Source organism: Cajanus cajan, chromosome 3, assembly GCF_000230855.2.
Source record: "Cajanus cajan strain Asha chromosome 3, NIPB_CcT2T_4, whole genome shotgun sequence".
NCBI lineage: Eukaryota > Viridiplantae > Streptophyta > Magnoliopsida > Fabales > Fabaceae > Cajanus > Cajanus cajan.
Genome location: NC_138519.1, coordinates 17,713,766 through 17,735,622, shown reverse-complemented (window position 1 = coordinate 17,735,622; position 21,857 = coordinate 17,713,766). Strand labels below are relative to the sequence as shown.

The 21,857-nt window shown below is 39.0% G+C and overlaps 2 protein-coding genes across 2 annotated transcripts; one reads left to right on the top strand and one right to left on the bottom strand.

Annotated features, from left to right (window-relative positions):
- Positions 1-497: 497 nt before the first annotated feature.
- LOC145956112 (uncharacterized) lies at positions 498-1,127 on the top strand. The gene is made up of 3 exons (XM_083071672.1): positions 498-673; positions 776-971; positions 1,071-1,127. Exons 1-3 carry the CDS (start codon positions 498-500, stop codon positions 1,125-1,127), a joined length of 429 nt encoding a protein of 142 aa, XP_082927798.1.
- Positions 1,128-3,000: 1,873 nt separating this feature from the next.
- On the bottom strand, positions 3,001-11,622 carry LOC145955638 (uncharacterized). Its single transcript, XM_083070610.1, has 2 exons — positions 8,541-11,622; positions 3,001-3,652 (listed from the first exon to the last, which is right to left on the bottom strand). Exons 1-2 carry the CDS (start codon positions 9,649-9,651, stop codon positions 3,615-3,617), a joined length of 1,149 nt encoding a protein of 382 aa, XP_082926736.1. The 5' UTR covers positions 9,652-11,622; the 3' UTR covers positions 3,001-3,614.
- Positions 11,623-21,857: the final 10,235 nt, after the last annotated feature.

Sequence of the window (21,857 nt, the reverse complement as noted above, 5' to 3'; positions counted from 1 at the left end):
AAGGAAAAGGTGGTGGAGCGGTTGGAAGGTGGTAACCGTGCTGTGAGGACTGCTGGGGGGCCATCTGGGTCCAAGAAGGGTGAGAGTCAGAGGAAGCCGTATGATAGGCCCCAACCACAGCAAGGGGGTTCTGTTATTCGGCAATCTTCCAGTGCTGCTAGTGGGGGTAGACAGAGTGGAGGGCCACTTTGAGATGTTACAGGTGTGATGGGCCCCATTTTGTCAGGGATTGTCCACACACGGAGAGCCGTTGTTTCAGATGTCATCAGATGGGCCACGAGTCGGCCAATTGTCCTACTAGGAGCAGACCAGAGAGGAGCACTCACAGGAGTCATGTGCAGAGGGCTGATACTTAGAGGAGTAGTGCATAGAGAGCTGATACTCAGAGGGGTGACAGACTTGCTACTACTGGTAGGGTATTTTCCTTGACGGGTGCTGAGGCTTCGACTTCTTCTGATCTTGTGAAGGGGAAGGGCAAAGCTGCTGGTAAGGATGTGATGATTCTTTTTGACTCTGGTGCTACGCATTCCTTTATATCTTATGCATGTGCTGCTATGTTGAGTGTGCCTGTGTGTGATTTGGGGTTGAGATTGCTTGTGTCGATGCTTGCTTCTGCTTCGGTAGTTGCTTCCGAGTTGTGTGTTGGTTGTCCAATTGTGGTGAATGAGAAGAGGTATAAGGTGAACTTGCTTTGTTTACCTTTGGTGGACATTGACATAATCTTAGGGATGGATTGGTTGTCTGCCAATCGCATTCTTATAGATTGTGCCAATAGGAGGTTGATTTTCCCTCAGGAGGAGGATGAGTTGTTGATCTCAGCTGGCCAAGCTGAGTCGTTGCTGAGAGATGGAGCAGAATGCTGTCTTTTGCTTGCTGCTATGAGTGTGGAGACCGAGAGGGTCATAGCGGATATTGAGGTAGTGAGGGATTTTGCTAATGTTTTCCCGGATGAGGTGCCTGGGTTGCCTCCTGTTAGGGAGATGGAGTTTAGCATTGACTTGGTTCCATGTGCGGGACCAGTGTCGGTAGCTCCCTATAGGATGGCTCCTGCTGAGCTAGTTGAGCTGAAGGGTCAGTTGGAGGACCTGTTGGAAAAGCAGTTGGTGCGGCCGAGTGTTTCGCCCTAGGGTGCTCCGGTGTTATTGGTAAGGAAAAAGGATGGAGGTAGTCGACTGTGTGTTGATTACCGGCAGCTGAACAAGTTGACCATTAAGAACAAATATCCACTTCCCCGGATAGATGACTTAATGGATCAACTGAGGGGAGCATCGGTGTTTTCCAAGATTAACTTGAGGTCAGGCTATCATCAGATTAGGGTGAAGGAGGGTGACGTACCGAAGACTACTTTCAGGACTAGGTATGGTCACTATGAATATGTTGTGATGTCGTTCAGTGTGACCAACGCCCCCGCTGTGAAGTCCCACATCGGTTAGGAAGGAGAACGAAGCATGCCATATATATGGGTGTGGATACCTTCCTTGTGTGGACGCGTTTTCGGGTGGCATGCGTGCCACTGCCAGAAGCAAAACCGTGAGGGCTGCGGCCAAAGCGGACAATATCCACATGCGGGTTGCTGGGGTGTTACATTTGGTATCAGAGCCTGGACCCGGGCCGGTGTGCCAGCGAGGGCGCTGGACTCCCTTGAGGGGGGTGGATTGTGAAGTCCCACATCGGTTAGGAAGGAGAACGAAGCATGCCATATATATGGGTGTGGATACCTTCCTTGCGGATAATATCCACATGCGGGTTGCTGGGGTGTTACATTTGGTATCAGAGCCGGGACCCGGGCCGGTGTGCCGGCGAGGGCGCTGGACTCCCTTGAGGGGGGTGGATTGTGAAGTCCCACATCGGTTAGGAAGGAGAACGAAGCATGCCATATATATGGGTGTGGATACCTTCCTTTTGTGGACGCGTTTTGGGGTGGCATGCGTGCCATTGCCAGAAGCAAAACCGTGAGGGCTGCGGCCAAAGCGGACAATATCCACATGCGGGTTACTGGGCTGTTACATTTGGTATCAGAGCCGGGACCCGGGCCGGTGTGCCAGCGAGGGCGCTGGACTCCCTTGAGGGGGGTGGATTGTGAAGTCTCACATCGGTTAGGAAGGAGAACGAAGCATGCCATATATATGGGTGTGGATACCTTCCTTGTGTGGACGCGTTTTTCCTTGTGTGGACGCGTTTTGGGGTGGCATGCGTGCCATTGCCAGAAACAAAACCGTGAGGGCTGCGGCCAAAGCGGACAATATCCACATGCGGGTTGCTGGGGTGTTACATTTGGTATCAGAGCCTGGACCCGGGCCGGTGTGCCAGCGAGGGCGCTGGACTCCCTTGAGGGGGGTGGATTATGAAGTCCCACATCGGTTAGGAAGGAGAACGAAGCATGCCATATATATGGGTGTGGATACCTTCCTTGTGTGGACGCGTTTTGGGGTGGCATGCGTGCCATTGCCAGAAGCAAAACCGTGAGGGCTGCGGCCAAAGCGGACAATATCCACATGCGGGTTGCTGGGGTGTTACATTTGGTATCAGAGCCTGGACCCGGGCCGGTGTGCCAGCGAGGGCGCTGGACTCCCTTGAGGGGGGTGGATTGTGAAGTCCCACATCGGTTAGGAAGGAGAACGAAGCATGCCATATATATGGGTGTGGATACCTTCCTTGTGTGGACGCGTTTTGGGGTGGCATGCGTGCCATTGCCAGAAGCAAAACCGTGAGGGTTGCGGCCAAAGCGGACAATATCCACATGCGGGTTGCTGGGCTGTTTCATTAGTCCCACATCGGTTAGGAAGGAGAACGAAGCATGCCATATATATGGGTGTGGATACCTTCCATGTGTGTGTGGACGCGTTTTGGGGTGGCATGCGTGCCATTGCCAGAAGCAAAACCGTGAGGGCTGCGGCCAGAGCGGACAATATCCACATGCGGGTTACTGGGGTGTTACATTTGGTATCTGAGCCGGGACCCGGGCCGGTGTGCCAGCGAGGGCACTAGACTCCCTTGAGGGGGGTGGATTGTGAAGTCCCACATCGGTTAGGAAGGAGAACGAAGCATGCCATATATATGGGTGTGGATACCTTCCTTGTGTGGACGCGTTTTGGGGTGGCATGCGTGCCATTGCCAGAAGCAAAACCGTGAGGGCTGCGGCCAAAGCGGACAATATCCACATGCGGGTTGCTGGGGTGTTACATTGGATTGTGAAGTCCCACATCGGTTAGGAAGGAGAACGAAGCATGCCATATATATGGATGTGGATACCTTCCTTGTGTGGACGCGTTTTGGGGTGGCATGTGTGACACCCTCTACCCCAACATAATTACTTAATAAGCATTAACTATATTTAAAAAGTATATTAGAGTGATAATAAATATCATAAGGTAGAAGATGCACATTCGTAATTAACATTTATACCAAACTCAAGAAGTCATAATAAAACAAAGATTATAAATTAATCCCAGTAAAGGTGGCAGTGCCTCCTAGTTAGGAATCAATTTATAATTTTTTGATATCATACAAATATATTTAAATTTCAAAAGAAGGAAAATAAAACATTATTATCCCAGAAAGAAGCCTAGCTAAGCCCGATGTCACATCCTATCAGAGCATGCCCACTTAAGCCTCTAGACTTCATTACCAACATCCTCATGATTAAGATTACCTGCAACATAAATTTAAACATATACAAGAATAACAAGAGGAGTGAGAAACTTCTCACTTAGTTGCAGGTATAGAAATAAAAGTTAAATAGCACACACACACGCAATATAATTCACATATATAATCAATCTCACATATATGCTTATGTATAATGATTTTCTTGACTTGACTCACTAATGTATGCATGTGGCACCATACGGAAGTTTCAGAATTTATCACTGGTGACCCAAAGGTACACCTATCACTGGTGTTCATACACCTCGTTAGCATGTTACATCACTAGTGTCCCGAAGGCACACCTATCATTGGTGATCATACACCTTGTTAGCATCACTGGTATGCGGCCTCAGCGGCACACCTGGAATAATATATGCATATGATGCATGTCATACATTCATAGACTCAACATTTAGCATATTACACATATAAGATTCATATTTCATAATTATGATTTATTTTATTAATCCAACTTTAATAGTCCAATAGTCCAACGGTCCAATAGTCCAACGGTCCAATAGTTCAACAGTTCAACGGTCCATTCATGGATCGTAGGTCACAAGTCATGAGTACATATTTCATACAGTCATATCCTCATAGGTCCGCATAGGTCTCATATATACTTCATATACTCAAGTCATAATAAGATCTTCATAAGTTCGCACAGGTATTTTTATTCTAAAACTTATTCTTTTTTAACATCAATTACATATTTATTAATTAATAGGAGGCTTAGCCTTCCATATCTTTATTAATAAACAATTTATTCATTTTTTTTCTTTTATAAAAATAGTATAGTTATTATTTACTACGGACAAGAAATCAAGTAATGCAAAAAGCAAAGCACATTAATAACAATATTTCATACAAACAAACAACAGGCATAAGATCGGGAGCCAATCTAACAAACAACTATTTAACGATTACTCCAACACCCCCAAGCGAGGTTTCCCACTCCCCCCCTTACCTGGATAAAAAGAATTCGGCAGAATCTCCTCTCTTTCTTCTTAGATGATTATCGAAACAAGGGCAGAACCTTCTCTATTCTCCTCCTCTTTCAAAACCTAGGCAGAACCTTATTTTCTTTTTCCTTCTCTCTCTTACTCTCCCGTTCTATTTTTCTAGAATTTCTTTCTCTCTAGAATTCTGAATTTCCAAAACCTTAAGCCCCTATTTATAGAAATTTTGAAGTTACTATGCACTATGCACTATTCATTAAAATAATATTATAAATTACTATGCACTATGCACTATTCATTATTATATTCAAATTAATTAAAATTTTGAAACGGAAAGAATCCGCAGCCCACGTTTCAGCCGCCCCTTCACTGTGCAATTGCATAGTAAAATACTATTCATACATACGTATACGTAATTAATAAAATACGTATATATAAATAGTAAAATACGTATACATGAATAGTAAAATACGTATATAAATAGTAAAATATGTATATAAAAATATGATATATCTACTAAGAATCTCAATACATAAAAATAAAATTTTGGGATGTTACATTTCTCCCCTCCTTTTAGAAATTTCGTCCTCGAAATTTACCTGAAAATAGGAATGGATATGCTTCACGCATCTTGCTTTCTAATTCCCAAGTAGCACTTTCTTCAAAATTTCCTCCCCAAACGACCTTAACCAAAGGAATTTCCTTTCCTCTTAGTTGTTTTACCCTCGTATCATCAATTCTTAGAGGAACTGTTTCATAGGTAAGATTATCTTTCAACTGAATGTTGTCAGACTCAATGATATGGGAAGGATCATGGACATACTTTCTGAGTTGGGAAACATGAAAGACATTATGAAGATTTGAAAGAGATGGGGGTAAGGCAATTTGATAGGCTACTTCACCAATTCTTTTAAGGATTTGATAAGGACCAATAAAACGTGGAGTAAGTTTACGGGACTTCAGTGCTCTGCCCACTCCTGTCCAAGGAGTAACTTTAAGGAATACATGATCACCTTCATTAAACTCAAGGTCCTTTCTCCTCTTATCACTGTAACTTTTCTGCCTACTCTGAGTTGCTCTCATTCTCTCCTGGATCATCTTAACTTGTTCAGTAGTTTGTTGAACTATCTCAGGTCCTAAGATAGCATTCTCTCCAGGTTCTACCCAACACAAAGGTGTTCTACATCTCCTACCATATAGAGCTTCATAAGGTGCCATCCCAATACTGGAATGGTAGCTATTGTTGTAGGTAAACTCTATCAAAGGTAGGAAACTATCCCAACTACCCCCATGTTCTAAGATGCAAGCTCTCAACAAGTCTTCCAAAGATTGAATAGTTCTTTCGGTTTGACCATCTGTTTGGGGATGGTAGGCTGAACTCAATCTAAGCTTAGTGCCTAAAGCCTTATGCAAACTCTCCCAAAATCTAGAAGTAAATCTAGGATCTCTATCAGACATTATACTAGTAGGAACCCCATGTAATCTTACAATCTCACTTATGTACAACTTGGTTAGTCTTTCCAAAGAATTTTTAATGTTAATTGGAATAAAATGGGCAGACTTAGTCAATCTATCCACAATGACCCATATAGCATCTAAGTTTTTCGCAGCTTTAGGTAACCCCACTACGAAATCCATAGAGATACTATCCCATTTCCACACAGGCACATCCAAAGGTTGCAGGAAACCTGAAGGTTTTTGGTGTTCTACCTTAGCTTTCTGACATACCAGGCAGGCATACACAAATTCCTCCACTTCCTTTTTCATCTTAGGCCACCAGAACATCTTCTTAAGGTCTTGGTACATCTTAGTTGCTCCTGGATGAATACTAAGACTACTCCTATGTCCTTCTTCAAGTATTGCTTTCTTAAGTTCAGGCACCCTAGGAATACACAACCTATCCCTAAATCTCAATACTCCATCTATTCCAATTCTAAATTCACTTTCCACACCTTGATTCAATTTCTCAACTTGACTCAATAGGAAAGGGTCTATCTTCTGACCTTTTCTAATTTCATCTATCAAGTTATTAGTCACCTTCAAGGTTCCCAACCTAATACTCTTAGGAGTTAGTTCACACCCTAAACTCATATCCCTAAATTCTTCAATCATACGCAATTCCATAATCATCAAGGAAGACACTCAGAGATTTCCTACTCAAAGCGTCAGCCACAACATTAGCTTTGCCGGGGTGATAGTTCAATTGAAAGTCATAGTCCTTAAGAAATTCTAACCATCTTCTCTGTCTCATATTTAATTCTTTTTGGTCAAACAAGTACTTAAGGCTTTTGTGATCACTAAACACCTCAAATCTAGATCCAAACAAGTAGTGCCTCCACAACTTAAGCACGAATACTATTGCAGCTAACTCAAGGTCATGGGTAGGATAGTTTTGTTCATGGATCTTAAGTTGTCTAGACGCATAAGCTACTATCCTACCTTCCTGCATAAGTACTCCACCTAATCCCATTTTGGAAGCATCACAAAATACCTCAAAAGTCTTGCTAGGGTCAGGTAATACTAACACAGGTGCACTAGTTAGTCTCTTCTTAAGTTCTTGAAAACTCTCTTCACACTTAGAGTTCCACACAAAAGGTTGGTTCTTCCTAGTTAACTTGGTTAAAGGTAAAGCTAATCTAGAAAAACCCTCTATAAACCTCCTATAATACCCAGCTAATCCTAGAAAACTTCTAATCTCAAAAACTGACTTAGGTGCTTTCCATTCAAGAACCGCTTCTACCTTAGAGGGATCTACAGCTATTCCATCCTTGGATATCACATGCCCTAGAAAATTTACACTCTCCAACCAAAATTCACATTTTGCCAATTTAGCATACAACTGTTTCTCCTTAAGGGTTTGAAGGACAATCCTAAGGTGCTCAGCATGCTCCTCCCTGGTCTTGGAATACACTAGGATATCATCTATGAAGACTACTACAAATTTATCCAAGTAAGGATGAAAGATCCTATTCATATAATCCATGAATACTCCAGGTGCATTAGTTACACCAAAAGGCATAACTAAATACTCATAGTGCCCATAACGAGTCCTAAAAGCAGTCTTTGGGATATCCTCGGATTTCACTCGGATTTGATGATAACCTGATCTCAAATCTATCTTACTAAACACACAAGCTCCAACTAGTTGATCCATAAGATCATCTATTCTAGGCAAGGGATACTTATTCTTAATGGTCACCTTATTCAATTGTCTATAATCTACACACAATCTCATACTTCCATCTTTCTTTTTGACCAATAAAACAGGCGCTCCCCAAGGTGAAACACTAGGCCTAATGAATTGTTTCTCTTGTAGTTCCTCTATTTGTTTCTTAAGCTCAACTAACTCTTTAGGAGACATCCTATAGGGTGCTATAGATATGGGTGCGGTACCTGGCACTAAGTCTATACTGAACTCAATCTCTCTCTCGGGTGGTAAACTAGACACATCCTTAGGAAATACTTCAGGAAATTCTCTCACTAAGGGAATCTCATCTAGCTTACTCTCAGTCTCAACTGTCAATGAAGATAAGATCATGTATACCCTTTCATTTTCCTTTAAACAAGTTTTAATCTCAGAAGCACTAAGAAATTTCGTACTCTTACATTCACCAAATGAAATGGATTTATCAAAGCAATTCAAAAGAACATGGTGAGAAGATAGCCAATCCATACCAAGGATTACATCTAATTGACTAAGAGGCAAACAGATTAAGTCAACTAGAAACTGTTTATCAGAAATTGTCAAAGGGCATTTTAAACACACTAGGGATGTAGTTACAGGACCATTAGTAGGGGTTTCAACAACTAAATCAAAATTTAACAAAGACACAGGCAATTTCAGTTTTTGGACACAAGAGATGGAAATAAAGGAATGAGTTGCACCAGAATCAAATAGTACAACAAAAGGAGTCTCAGCTATGAAACAAGTACCTTGTATCAAATTTTCTGACCGAGCAGCTTCAACACCACTAAGAGCAAATACTCTCCCTATAGTCTTTGGTCGTTCGGTTTGCGATCCTGATCCAATGACACGTGTTCTTGGTGGTTCAGGACATTGAGTACTGATGTGTCCTTTACCATTGCAGTTGAAGCAAGTAACCTCCTTGTCACGACACTCTGATTTAATATGACCGATCCGTCCACACTTTCCACATCTTCCTGAAGAAATAGACACAGACCCTCCAACACTACCAGTAGTGTTCACAGTGGACGATTTAGTTCTATTGGCAGCAGCCATATTTCCCTGAGATCTGGTAGAAGCAGAATAAGGCTTACTCTTACCAGAAGTATTTGAATTCACTGCACGAATAGGACCTCCAGCTCCCTTGTAAAAGACAGAACGTGCACGATTATCACGGTCATAGATTCTACTCTTGTTGACAAGCGTTGGGTAGTGATAAATCTCTTGATAATTAATTGCGGTTTTTATCTCAGGACGAAGGCCATTCACAAACTTAATACATTTAGCCCGTTCGCCACCCTCACCATGATAATGGGTACAATAACGGACCAAGGCATCAAATTTTTCAGCATAGTGTGCCACCGTATCATTTCCTTGCTTTAACTCGAGAAATTCAGCTTCCTTCTGGCTTCTCACATCATCCGGGAAATACTTCTCAAGAAAAACTATTTTGAAGTTTTCCCAATTTAATTGCATTCCTCCATCTATTATCCTTTGAAGTGCTCCTTCCCACCAAAAATGGGCATCAGCAGTAAACATAAAGGTAGCCAACCTCACTTTCTGAGGAAAAGGACATTCCATAGCATTGAAGATCTTTTCGATCTCCATTAGCCAATTTATTGCAACATCTGGGTCATATCCTCCTTTAAAGGTCGGCGGGTTATTCTTCTGAAATTGCTCCAACCAGTTAGGAACAACTCCAGCCATATTGTTGTTGTTCATAGCTTGGGCTAATGCTTGGAGAGCATCAGCAATCGCACGATCATTTCTACCAGCCATAATCTGGATATATAGAACTTTTAATAAACACAGACAACTATAACATAATATATTTACAATCAATAAACATAGTAGACACATAACTCACGGCCGATAGAATCGACCTGCTCTGATACCACTAAATGTGACACCCTCTACCCCAACATAATTACTTAATAAGCATTAACTATATTTAAAAAGTATATTAGAGTGATAATAAATATCATAAGGTAGAAGATGCACATTCGTAATTAACATTTATACCAAACTCAAGAAGTCATAATAAAACAAAGATTATAAATTAATCCCAGTAAAGGTGGCAGTGCCTCCTAGTTAGGAATCAATTTATAATTTTTTGATATCATACAAATATATTTAAATTTCAAAAGAAGGAAAATAAAACATTATTATCCCAGAAAGAAGCCTAGCTAAGCCCGATGTCACATCCTATCAGAGCATGCCCACTTAAGCCTCTAGACTTCATTACCAACATCCTCATGATTAAGATTACCTGCAACATAAATTTAAACATATACAAGAATAACAAGAGGAGTGAGAAACTTCTCACTTAGTTGCAGGTATAGAAATAAAAGTTAAATAGCACACACACACGCAATATAATTCACATATATAATCAATCTCACATATATGCTTATGTATAATGATTTTCTTGACTTGACTCACTAATGTATGCATGTGGCACCATACGGAAGTTTCAGAATTTATCACTGGTGACCCAAAGGTACACCTATCACTGGTGTTCATACACCTCGTTAGCATGTTACATCACTGGTGTCCCGAAGGCACACCTATCATTGGTGATCATACACCTTGTTAGCATCACTGGTATGCGGCCTCAGCGGCACACCTAGAATAATATATGCATATGATGCATGTCATACATTCATAGACTCAACATTTAGCATATTACACATATAAGATTCATATTTCATAATTATGATTTATTTTATTAATCCAACTTTAATAGTCCAATAGTCCAACGGTCCAATAGTCCAACGGTCCAATAGTTCAACAGTTCAACGGTCCATTCATGGATCGTAGGTCACAAGTCATGAGTACATATTTCATACAGTCATATCCTCATAGGTCCGCATAGGTCTCATATATACTTCATATACTCAAGTCATAATAAGATCTTCATAAGTTCGCATAGGTATTTTTATTCTAAAACTTATTCTTTTTTAACATCAATTACATATTTATTAATTAATAGGAGGCTTAGCCTTCCATATCTTTATTAATAAACAATTTATTCATTTTTTTTCTTTTATAAAAATAGTATAGTTATTATTTACTACGGACAAGAAATCAAGTAATGCAAAAAGCAAAGCACATTAATAACAATATTTCATACAAACAAACAACAGGCATAAGATCGGGAGCCAATCTAACAAACAACTATTTAACGATTACTCCAACACCCCCAAGCGAGGTTTACCACTCCCCCCCTTACCTGGATAAAAAGAATTCGGCAGAATCTCCTCTCTTTCTTGTTAGATGATTATCGAAACAAGGGCAGAACCTTCTCTATTCTCCTCCTCTTTCAAAACCTAGGCAGAACCTTATTTTCTTTTTCCTTCTCTCTCTTACTCTCCCGTTCTATTTTTCTAGAATTTCTTTCTCTCTAGAATTCTGAATTTCCAAAACCTTAAGCCCCTATTTATAGAAATTTTGAAGTTACTATGCACTATGCACTATTCATTAAAATAATATTATAAATTACTATGCACTATGCACTATTCATTATTATATTCAAATTAATTAAAATTTTGAAACGGAAAGAATCCGCAGCCCACGTTTCAGCCGCCCCTTCACTGTGCAATTGCATAGTAAAATACTATTCATACATACGTATACGTAATTAATAAAATACGTATATATAAATAGTAAAATACGTATACATGAATAGTAAAATACGTATATAAATAGTAAAATATGTATATAAAAATATGATATATCTACTAAGAATCTCAATACATAAAAATAAAATTTTGGGATGTTACAGCATGCGTACCATTTCCAGAAGCAAAACCGTGAGGGCTGCGGCCAAAGCGGACAATATCCACATGCGGGTTGCTGGGTTGTTACATTTGGTATCAGAGCCTGGACCCGGGCCGGTGTGCCAGCGAGGGCGCTGGACTCCCTTGAGGGGGGTGGGATTGTGAAGTCCCACATCGGTTAGGAAGGAGAACGAAGCATGCCATATATATGGGTGTGGATACCTTCCTTGTGTGGACGCGTTTTGGGGTGGCATGCGTGCCATTGCCAGAAGCAAAACCGTGAGGGCTGCGGCCAAAGCGGACAATATCCACATGCGGGTTGCTGGGGTGTTACATTAGTCCCACATCGGTTAGGAAGGAGAACGAAGCATGCCATATATATGGGTGTGGATACCTTCCTAGTGTGGACGCGTTTTGGGGTGGCATGCGTGCCATTGCCAGAAGCAAAACCGTGAGGGCTGCGGCCAAAGCGGACAATATCCACATGCGGGTTGCTGGGGTGTTACATTGGATTGTGAAGTCCCACATCGGTTAGGAAGGAGAACGAAGCATGCCATATATATGGATGTGGATACCTTCCTTGTGTGGAAGCGTTTTGGGGTGGCATGCGTGCCATTTCCAGAAGCAAAACCGTGAGGGCTGCGGCCAAAGCGGACAATATCCACATGCGGGTTGCTGGGCTGTTACATTTGGTATCAGAGCCTGGACCCGGGCCGGTGTGCCAGCGAGGGCGCTGGACTCCCTTGAGGGGGGTGGGATTGTGAAGTCCCACATCGATTAGGAAGGAGAACGAAGCATGCCATATATATGGGTGTGGATACCTTCCTTGTGTGGACGCGTTTTGGGGGTGGCATGCGTGCCATTGCCAGAAGCAAAACCGTGAGGGCTGCGGCCAAAGCGGACAATATCCACATGCGGGTTGCTGGGGTGTTACATTAGTCCCACATCGGTTAGGAAGGAGAACGAAGCATGCCATATATATGGGTGTGGATACCTTCCTAGTGTGGACGCGTTTTGGGGTGGCATGCGTGCTATTGCCAGAAGCAAAACCGTGAGGGCTGCGGCCAAAGCGGACAATATCCACATGCGGGTTGCTGGGGTGTTACATTTGGTATCAGAGCCTGGACCCGGGCCGGTGTGCCAGCGAGGGCGCTGGACTCCCTTGAGGGGGGTGGATTGTGAAGTCCCACATCGGTTAGGAAGGAGAACGAAGCATGCCATATATATGGGTGTGGATACCTTCCTTGTGTGGACGCATTTTGGGGTGGCATGCGTGCCATTGCCAGAAGCAAAACCGTGAGGGCTGCGGCCAAAGCGGACAATATCCACATGCGGGTTGCTGGGCTGTTACACCCGCAGTGTTCATGGACTACATGAACAGGATCTTCCGGCCGTTCTTGGATAAGTTTGTTGTAGTGTTCAATGATGACATCTTGATTTATTCAAGGACCTGGGAAGAGCACGGTGAGCACTTGGGGATAGTGCTGGAGATTTTGAAGGCGAAGCAGCTGTATGCTAAGCTTTCAAAATGCGAGTTCTGGTTGGATGAGGTGAAGTTCTTGGGACATGTGATCTCAGCCTATGGGATTGTTGTTGATCCGACTAAGGTGGAGTCGGTGTTGCAGTGGGAACGTCCAAGGACTGTCACGGATATTAGGAGTTTTGTGGGTTTAGCGGGTTACTATCGAAGGTTGATTGAAGGATTCTCTAAGATAGTAGCGCCTCTAACCCAGCTGACACGGAAGGAGCAGCCGTTCATCTGGACAGATGCTTGTGAGCAGAGTTTTGAGGAGTTAAAGCAGAGATTGACCACTTCTCCTGTGCTGGTGTTGCCGAATTCTGGTGAGCCTTTTGATGTGTACTGTGATGCTTCTCACCAGGGTCTAGGGTGTGTGTTGATGCAAAACAGGAGAGTGGTGGCGTATGCTTCAAGGCAACTGAAGAATCATGAAAAGAATTATCCTACTCATGACCTGGAGTTAGCAGCTGTGGTGTTTGCCTTGAAGATATGGAGGCATTACTTGTATGGCGCTCGGTTCAGCGTCTTCAGTGATCACAAGAGTCTGAAGTACTTGTTTGATCAGAAGGAGCTGAACATGAGGCAGAGGCGGTAGATGGAGTTTCTAAAGGATTATGATTTTCAGTTGATGTATCATCCGTTAAGGCCAATGTGGTGGCAGATGCGCTGAGTAGGAAAACCATCCACATGTCGAGGATGATGATGAAGGAGCTGGAGCTGGTTGAGAAGTTCAGAGATTTGAATCTCTGTGTGGAGTTAGCTCAGGATCACATTAGCTGTGGGAGGATTACCATAACTAATGAGTTCCTGAGGCAGGTTGGACTTAAGCAGTTGCAAGACGCCGTGCTGGTGAAGCTTCTTGGATTGCTGGGTACTGAGAAGGCTGTAGGCTTTGAGCTGGGAGAAGATGGAATCTTGAGGTTTAAGGGCAGAATTTGCCTACCTCAGGATGCTGAGCTGAAGAGAGTTGTGTTGGAGGAAGGTCACAAGAGCAGACTTAGCATACACCCGGGTATGACTAAGATGTACCAAGACCTCAAAAAGAATTTCTGGTAGTCTGGTATGAAGAGGGAGATAGTTGAGTATGTGGCAGCCTGTCTGACCTGTCAGAAGGCAAAGGTTGAGCATCAGAAGCCGAGTGGGTTGATGCAACAGATTGAGATTCCCGAGTAGAAATGGGATAGCATTACTATGGATTTTATTGTGGGGTTGCCTAGGTCAACTAGGAATAGTGATGCTATCTAGGTGATTGTTGACCGGTTGACCAAGTGTGCGCATTTCTTTCCTGTCAACATCAAGTGGTCCTTGGAGAAGCTAACGCAGTTGTATGTAAGGGAGATAGTACGGTTGCACGGGGTGCCTTCTAGTATTATCTCTGACCGAGATCTGATAGACTATGGCCAAGGCAAAGGAATCCAAGAGGTGATATCTTAAAAGAACCAAGAGGAATGGGATGATCTTAAAGACCTTTTCATTTGTTTGTACATATAGTAGTCTCTTGTATAGGTTATTTTTGCCTTTGTATTTGTGAGGCACTTTACTTGCTTTTTCTAAGTGTTTGTATATTGATTTTAAGGTAGGTTACTTGGAGAGTTTAACTCCATTTAACCTCCCTAGTTGATACTTTCATTTTCTATTTTTTCAGTAGGAAAAAGGGGGTGTCATTTAGCAATGCTTGAGGGTGTGCTTAGAAATTGGGCCTGAGTTGGGCCTAGGCAAAATTTTACATATTGGACTCATTTTGCTCCTAATTTTTCATAGATTTGATTTAGCTAGGTTTCATCATCATATGATGAACCTAACTAAACCAAATCAAAGATTTTCAAATTAATTCAAGGAGCATTTTGGAACCATGGGCCGCCTAGCTTTTCCTTTCTCCTTGGCCGAATTTTCTAAGTGCTTCTCCTTGAGTTTGGAAGCTTGTCTTGCAAGTTTCTAAACTCAAGCAAGGTTAGCTCACCTTACCATGGTTCTTAAGTGAACCATGGTCAAGGTTAGCTTCCCTTGCAAGCTAGCTAGACTGTAGAGAGTTAAGTTCACCTCACCATGGTTTCTAGTAAACCATGGTGAAGGTTAGCTTCTCCTACAAGCTACCTTATCCTATATATTTGTTTCCTACACTCTTGTAAACACTTTTGACCAATTTGAGAAATGAAATCTGAATTTTCTCTCTAAATCAAGAGTCACAAAAACCGAAGAGAACTTTCTCTCCTAAGTTCTCTCCAAAGGTGCTTCAACCTTACCTTGGTTCCTTAAGCTTCTACCTCAAGCTAAGGAGTAACCGAGCCATTTCAAGGCTTCTTCTCCATTGAAGAACACTTCAAGGAGCTTCAAAGAGTCATTGGAGTCTTAACCTCAATAGCATTCACGGTCCTAAGCATGGAGCAAGTGAAGGAATCATCAATCTCCTCACCTAGTTCCATCAAGATCCGAGGTTCACTTCCAGATTTTGGCGGAGTCTACATCATGCCCTAGGCACGAAGCTAAAGCTGAGTTCTACTTATCATCCACAGACAGATGGTTAGTCAGAAAGGACAATCCAGTCCTTGGAGGATCTACTAAGGGCTTGTGTGTTAGACCACTTGGGTAGCTGGGAGGAGGTCCTACCGCTGGTGGAGTTTACTTATAACAACAACTTTCATGCTACCATTGGAATGGCACCGTATGAAGCCTTATATGGCAGGAGATGTAGGACTCCTCTATGCTGGTATCAGGATGGTGAGTCAGTGGTTGTAGGACCGGAGCTGATTCTACAGACCACTGAAAAGGTGAAGATGATTCAAGAGAAGATGAAGACTGCTCAGAGTAGGCAGAAATCATATACTGACAAAAGGCATAAGCCTTTGGAGTTTTCCGAGGGGGAGCATGTGTTTCTGAAGGTGACTCTGACTTCTAGTGTGGGCAGAGCGCTGAAGGCAAGGAAGTTGACACCGAGGTTTGTGGGTCCCTATCAGATCATACAGCATATAGGTCCAGTTGCTTCTCGGTTGGCTTTGCCACCGTCTCTTTCAAACCTACACGATGTATTTCATGTGTCTCAGCTGAGGAAGTATATTCATGACCCTAGTCATGTGGTGGAGTTGGACGATGTACGAGTGAAGGAAAACCTGACATATGAGAAGTTGCCAGTAGCCGTAGTGGATCATAAGCTGAAGGAGCTGAGGGGCAAGTCCATTGCCTTGGTGAAAGTCCTGTAGGATGCGGTTACCTGTGAGGCTACTTGGGAAGTGGAATAGCAGTGCCGGGAGTGATATCCGTTTCTTTTCCCAAGTAAGTCTATTTTCGGGGACGAAAACTCCTGTTGTTGGGGAGGTTGTGAGACCCCCTTCCTTCCTTCCTTTCCCCAACTCTCTTTCACTCTCTATTCTCACTCACCTCTCTTTACACTCTCCTTTCCCGGTTTCCTTTTCTCTGATCTTGGCTGGCTGTGGTGATCTTAGGAGCTGAGTAGTGGTGTTGGGTTGCTAGCCGAGTTGTGTGGAATTCCTCCCAAGCCATTCTTCTTCTTCTCTCCATTTTCATCATCTCGAAGCTCGAAATCTTCTACGGAGGTAAGGGAAGCTAGTTATTTTGCCTGTTTTCGACTTGGAATGAGCTTTAGATACTCCTATGTTGCTTGTTGTGGGATGATTTCTGGCTGAGATGGATTAAAATTGAATTTTTGGGGTTTCGGAACTTTGAAAAAATTTCGGGGTTTTTGATGATTTGTGTTTGCATGTTGAAAATGAGCTGTTTTTTATTGATATTTGATGAGAATGGAAACTTTTGGCTGGATTGCATGTAGTTTTGCTGTTAAGTTTTGCAGGATTTGGAAGATTTTCGAACTTGGGGAGAGTTACTGATGAGTTCGCGCTGGGCGCTGTTCTTCGCGTCGGGCGCGCGACCACCAGGAGACTCCATTTAGGCAAGCCGCCGGGCGCAAAGCTGTGTGCGCCGGGCGAGCTTGCAAATGGGAGTCTCTGGTTGGCCCGCGCCGGGCGTGACTTGGGCTGCGCCGGGCGCGATATCAATGGTGACACGTTTTGGGTATTATGGTGTCGCGCTAGGCGCGCGTTTGGACTCCCTGGCCGCGGAGGCTCCTTGGGAGTCTCTGCCAAGAGAACGCTGGGCGCAATGCGAATTACGCCGGGCGCGAGACCTTGGTAGGTCTCTGCCTTCCCCATGCTGGGCGTGGGTTAGGCCACGCTGAGCGCACGAGACTCCTTAGAGTCTTTGCCTGGCAGGCGCTGGGCACAATTAGAATTGCGCCAGGCGCGTGAGAGCCCTGAACTCTCGGGTTGAGTCTCGCCGGGCGCGAGTACTCTTGCGTTGGGCGCGATGGCCCCTGGTGCTCTCGGGTTGAGCTGCGCTAGGCGCGACCTCGAGTGCGCCGGGCGCGAAGGGAGACATTGAAATATATGATGTTGGCTGTTGAATTGTGCTGAGATTGTTAATCAATGTTATTATATGCTGAACTAAGTTGTATTTGATGAATATGCTGTGATGACTAGGTAATAGTGTTGAGAAAATAATGTGAGGTTGTATTAGAGGTATATTGTTTAGCTGGAATCGATGAATTAAAATGTAAAATTTTATAGTATAGTGGAACTATAGAGGGTTGGGATGAATCGTGAAAAAAATAAGTGTGTTGAATTGTTGTGATGTGTTGTGCTGTGTTGTGCTGTGCTGAGTTGGGTGATATTATAGCCGCTAAGTCGGTGCTATTATTAGCCACATATGTGGTGCTGTTATATCTGCTAAGTCGGTGTTGTTGTTGCCGCTTTGCAGTGCTGTTAAGGCCACTTAAGTGGTGTTGTCATTGCTGCTAAGCAGTGCTGATATTGCCGCATTGCGGTGCTGATATTGTTGAGTGGTATAAGCTGTAGCAGTTGTTTATCATATTGCCATATATTTATATGTTGATTTTTAATTACACTAGCATACCCTTTGTTGTTTCCATGATGTTTGGACTGCAATGATCATACTATGTATGGGAGCAGAGCAGGGATAGGTGACGGACTAGTGGTGAGTCTTCAGCGGACCGGCGGAGCTGATTTTCTTTTGTGACTGTTTTGTTGTTGAGCTACTTGGGATAGTAGCATTGGATTAAAATTTTTGTACACTTTAACTCTGTTCAAATTGGACCATGTATATGTATATTCTAGACTTTATATGTATACAGTTGTTCTTTTTTGTGCGGCGTTTCTAGTGTTCTGTGCCATGTGTAGTGACCAGCCAGGTCGTTACTCTTTTATATATTTATTTTTAGCTTTTTAGTTAAAATGCAAATTAATATTGTCTTTTTATAATTTCATAAGTATTTTTAAATGAAAAGTTTTTTACTAATTCATATTTTAATTTCTTATACTTCAAAATGACAACTTATTATTTAAATTAATTCATTTCTTATGTTTTAATTTTTAATCTTTTGATGAAAAAAATATTTTAGTTTCATAATTTTTTAATTATTTTTTTAGTAAAATATTTTTTATTTATACATAATTCTTAAATATAATAATTGTGCAATAAAATTTTCTGTTTTGAGAGGGATACTTAATCCCTCACAAATTGTGACGGAATTTGTGACGGAATACAATTTTTTAAAATTTTTCGTCACAGAATCCGTCACAAATTGTGAGGGATTCAAAATCCATCACAAAATCATAATTTTTTATTTTTACAAATTTTTAAATAAAAAATAATTAAATTATTCCAAATTTATTAATTATATAATATATTATTTTCACCTTTTTTTTCTTTCTAATATACAAGTATTAATTATAAAGTGTATTATATAATATATATAATACACTTTATAATTAATTATATATATATATTTTTTTTCACCTTTTATTAATTATATAATATATATTAAATTATTTCATTTAAGTGTATTATAAAGTATGATCATAATATTTTTATATATTTATTGATAGACTTAATTGTACTTTTTATTAAATGATCAAGCACAATGAATTTTCTAGCGTCAACCATTATATATATATATATATATATATATATATATATATAGTTATATATAATTATATATAATTTATAAATATACTTTTATATATTTATTTTTAGCTTTTTAGTTAAAATGCAAATTAATATTGTCTTTTTATAATTTCATAAGTATTTTTAAATTAAAAGTTTTTTTCTAATTCATATTTTAATTCCTTATACTTCAAAATGACAACTTATTATTTAAATTAATTCATTTCTTATGTTTTAATTTTTAATCTTTTGATGAAAAAAATAATTTAGTTTCATAATTTTTTAATTATTTTTTTAGCAAAATATTTTTTATTTATACATAATTCTTAAATATAATAATTGTGCAATAAAATTTTCTATTTTGAGAGGGATACGTAATCTCTCACAAATTGTGACAGAATTTGTGACGTAATACAATTTTTAAAAATTTTCTGTCACAGAATCCGTCACAAATTGTGAGGGATTCAAAATCTGTCACAAAATTCTAATTTTTTATTTTTACGAATTTTTAAATAAAAAATAATTAAATTATTCCAGATTTATTAATTATATAATATATATTATTATCACCTTTTTTTGCTTTCTAATATACAAGTATTAATTATAAAGTGTATTATATAATATATATAATACACTTTATAATTAATTATATATATATATTTTTTTTTCACCTTTTATTAATTATATAATATATATTAAATTATTCCATTTAAGTTTATTATAAAGTATGATGATAATATTTTTATATATTTATTGATAGACTTAATTGTACTTTTTATTAAATGATCAAGCACAATGAATTTTCTAGCGTCAACCATTATATATATATATATATATATATATATATAGTTATATATAATTATATATATATATTTTATAAATATACTTTTATATATTTATTTTTAACTTTTTTAGTTAAAATGCAAAATAATATTATCTTTTTATAATTTCATAAGTATTTTTAAATTAAAAGTTTTTTCCTAATTCATATTTTAATTTCTTATACTTCAAAATGACAACTTATTATTTAAATTAATTCATTTCTTATGTTTTAATTTTTAATCTTTTGATGAAAAAGATATTTTAGTTTCATAATTTTTAAATTATTTTTTTAGAAAAATATTTTTTATTTATACATAATTCTTAAATATAATAATTATACAATAAATTTTTCCATTTTGAGAGGGATACATAATCCCTCACAGATTGTAACAGAATTTGTGACGGAATACAATTTTTAAAAATTTTCCGTCACAGAATCTGTCACTAAATCTGTCGCAATTTTATTTTATTAGTGACTCTGTTTGTGACGGAATTGTTAGAGACGGAAATTTTTCCGTCACAAACTCTAAAAATAAGTAGTCCGTTACAAAAATAAAATTTTCGTCACAAAAGTCGTCACTATTAGTGACGACATTTTATCCGTCACAAATGTTCGTCACAAATTTTCATTTTTCTAGTAGTGTATGTATAATTTATAAATAATTTTTTTATATAACTAAATTTTAAATATACAAATTAAATTTTAGATTAGTGAGAAATAATCTATTATTTATCATTTGTCAATCTTTATACATTACATACGAACTCAGATTTTGAGAATATCTTTAAGAAGTTTTCTTTCAAGAGAGTTTGTAGAAATTTTTTTAACTTCTTATTTAATTTAGTTTTTATTTATCATAATTATTATGAATTTAATATTAATGTTTAAAAATAAATTATTAATAAATAAAAATATTTTTTTATTATAATATAAATCATTTATCATAACTCTAAAATATAATTTATATGTTTAAAAATATTTATTTATATAAATTTTCGTATAATTTATATACTCAAACATAGTACTTATATATATAATTTATTATAAATTTTAAATATATATATATATATATATGAACTTTCAATAAAATTTGATATATATGATCTAAGAGATATGAACTTTCAATCTAGCGGTTGGATTTTCAAAATTCACATTTAATATAAATTTATTGAACGGTGTAACACTTAGTAAAAGTCACACCAGTGTCGTTTGAACCCTCCTCATATATATATATATATATATATATATATATTAAACTTCACTCCTTTTTTACTTTATAAAACTATTTTATTAAGGAGGATCGAGATAACATGCACAAAATCTTAAGTTTAAACCTTGTTATGATGTGATTATGGATAAAAAATAGTAATTAAGGAATCTACAATAAATATATATTATAATTATTAAATTCTTCAATTAAATCTTTAGTTGATTTTGTTTTTACATAAAAAGATAGACGATGTTTTTTTTTTTGGTAAAGTTCCTTTTTTTGGTAAAGAGATAGACGATATTTTAAAATTTATAGAATGTTATTTATAATTTAAAATTGCGATTTTTTTTTATAAATAACGTTTTTGCTATAACTCGTTTTATTATTCTAAAAATACTATTGATTACGTGTTAATAGTTTCATTTATAATAACTATGGTAATTTTATCATTGTAAAAATACTATTGTAGTGAAAGAAAATCAATATTACCTTAAATACCAATCTATTACTATACCAAAAATACCAATCTATTACGTGTTTCTGTAAAAAAACAAAAAAAAAATGTGACACCCATAAAATAACTAGGAGATTGTATTACCCTTCATTAAAATTAATTTGAATTTATGTAATATCAAATTATGTTGTAATTAGAGATTCCAAAAGATAGATACCAGTTTAGATGCCAGTAATCACCCAATACCATCTGTGACAACCTTACTACCCCAACATGTGACACCCTTACTACCCCAACACATATATTGT

What these genes read in the sequence shown, in the direction of transcription:
- LOC145956112 (XM_083071672.1), top strand. Translation starts at nt 498, where the DNA reads ATGATTCTTTTTGACTCTGGTGCTACGCATTCCTTTATATCTTATGCA. An exon ending in ATTGTGGTGAATGAGAAGAG is followed by an intron (nt 674 to 775) that starts GTATAAGGTGAA and finishes TTGTGCCAATAG; the next exon opens with GAGGTTGATTTTCCCTCAGG. An exon ending in AGGTGCCTGGGTTGCCTCCT is followed by an intron (nt 972 to 1,070) that starts GTTAGGGAGATG and finishes GTTGAGCTGAAG; the next exon opens with GGTCAGTTGGAGGACCTGTT.
- LOC145955638 (XM_083070610.1), bottom strand. Translation starts at nt 9,651, where the DNA reads ATGTGTCTACTATGTTTATTGATTGTAAATATATTATGTTATAGTTGT. An exon ending in GTCAGAAAATTTGATACAAG is followed by an intron (nt 3,653 to 8,540) that starts GTACTTGTTTCA and finishes TTTATGTTGCAG; the next exon opens with GTAATCTTAATCATGAGGAT.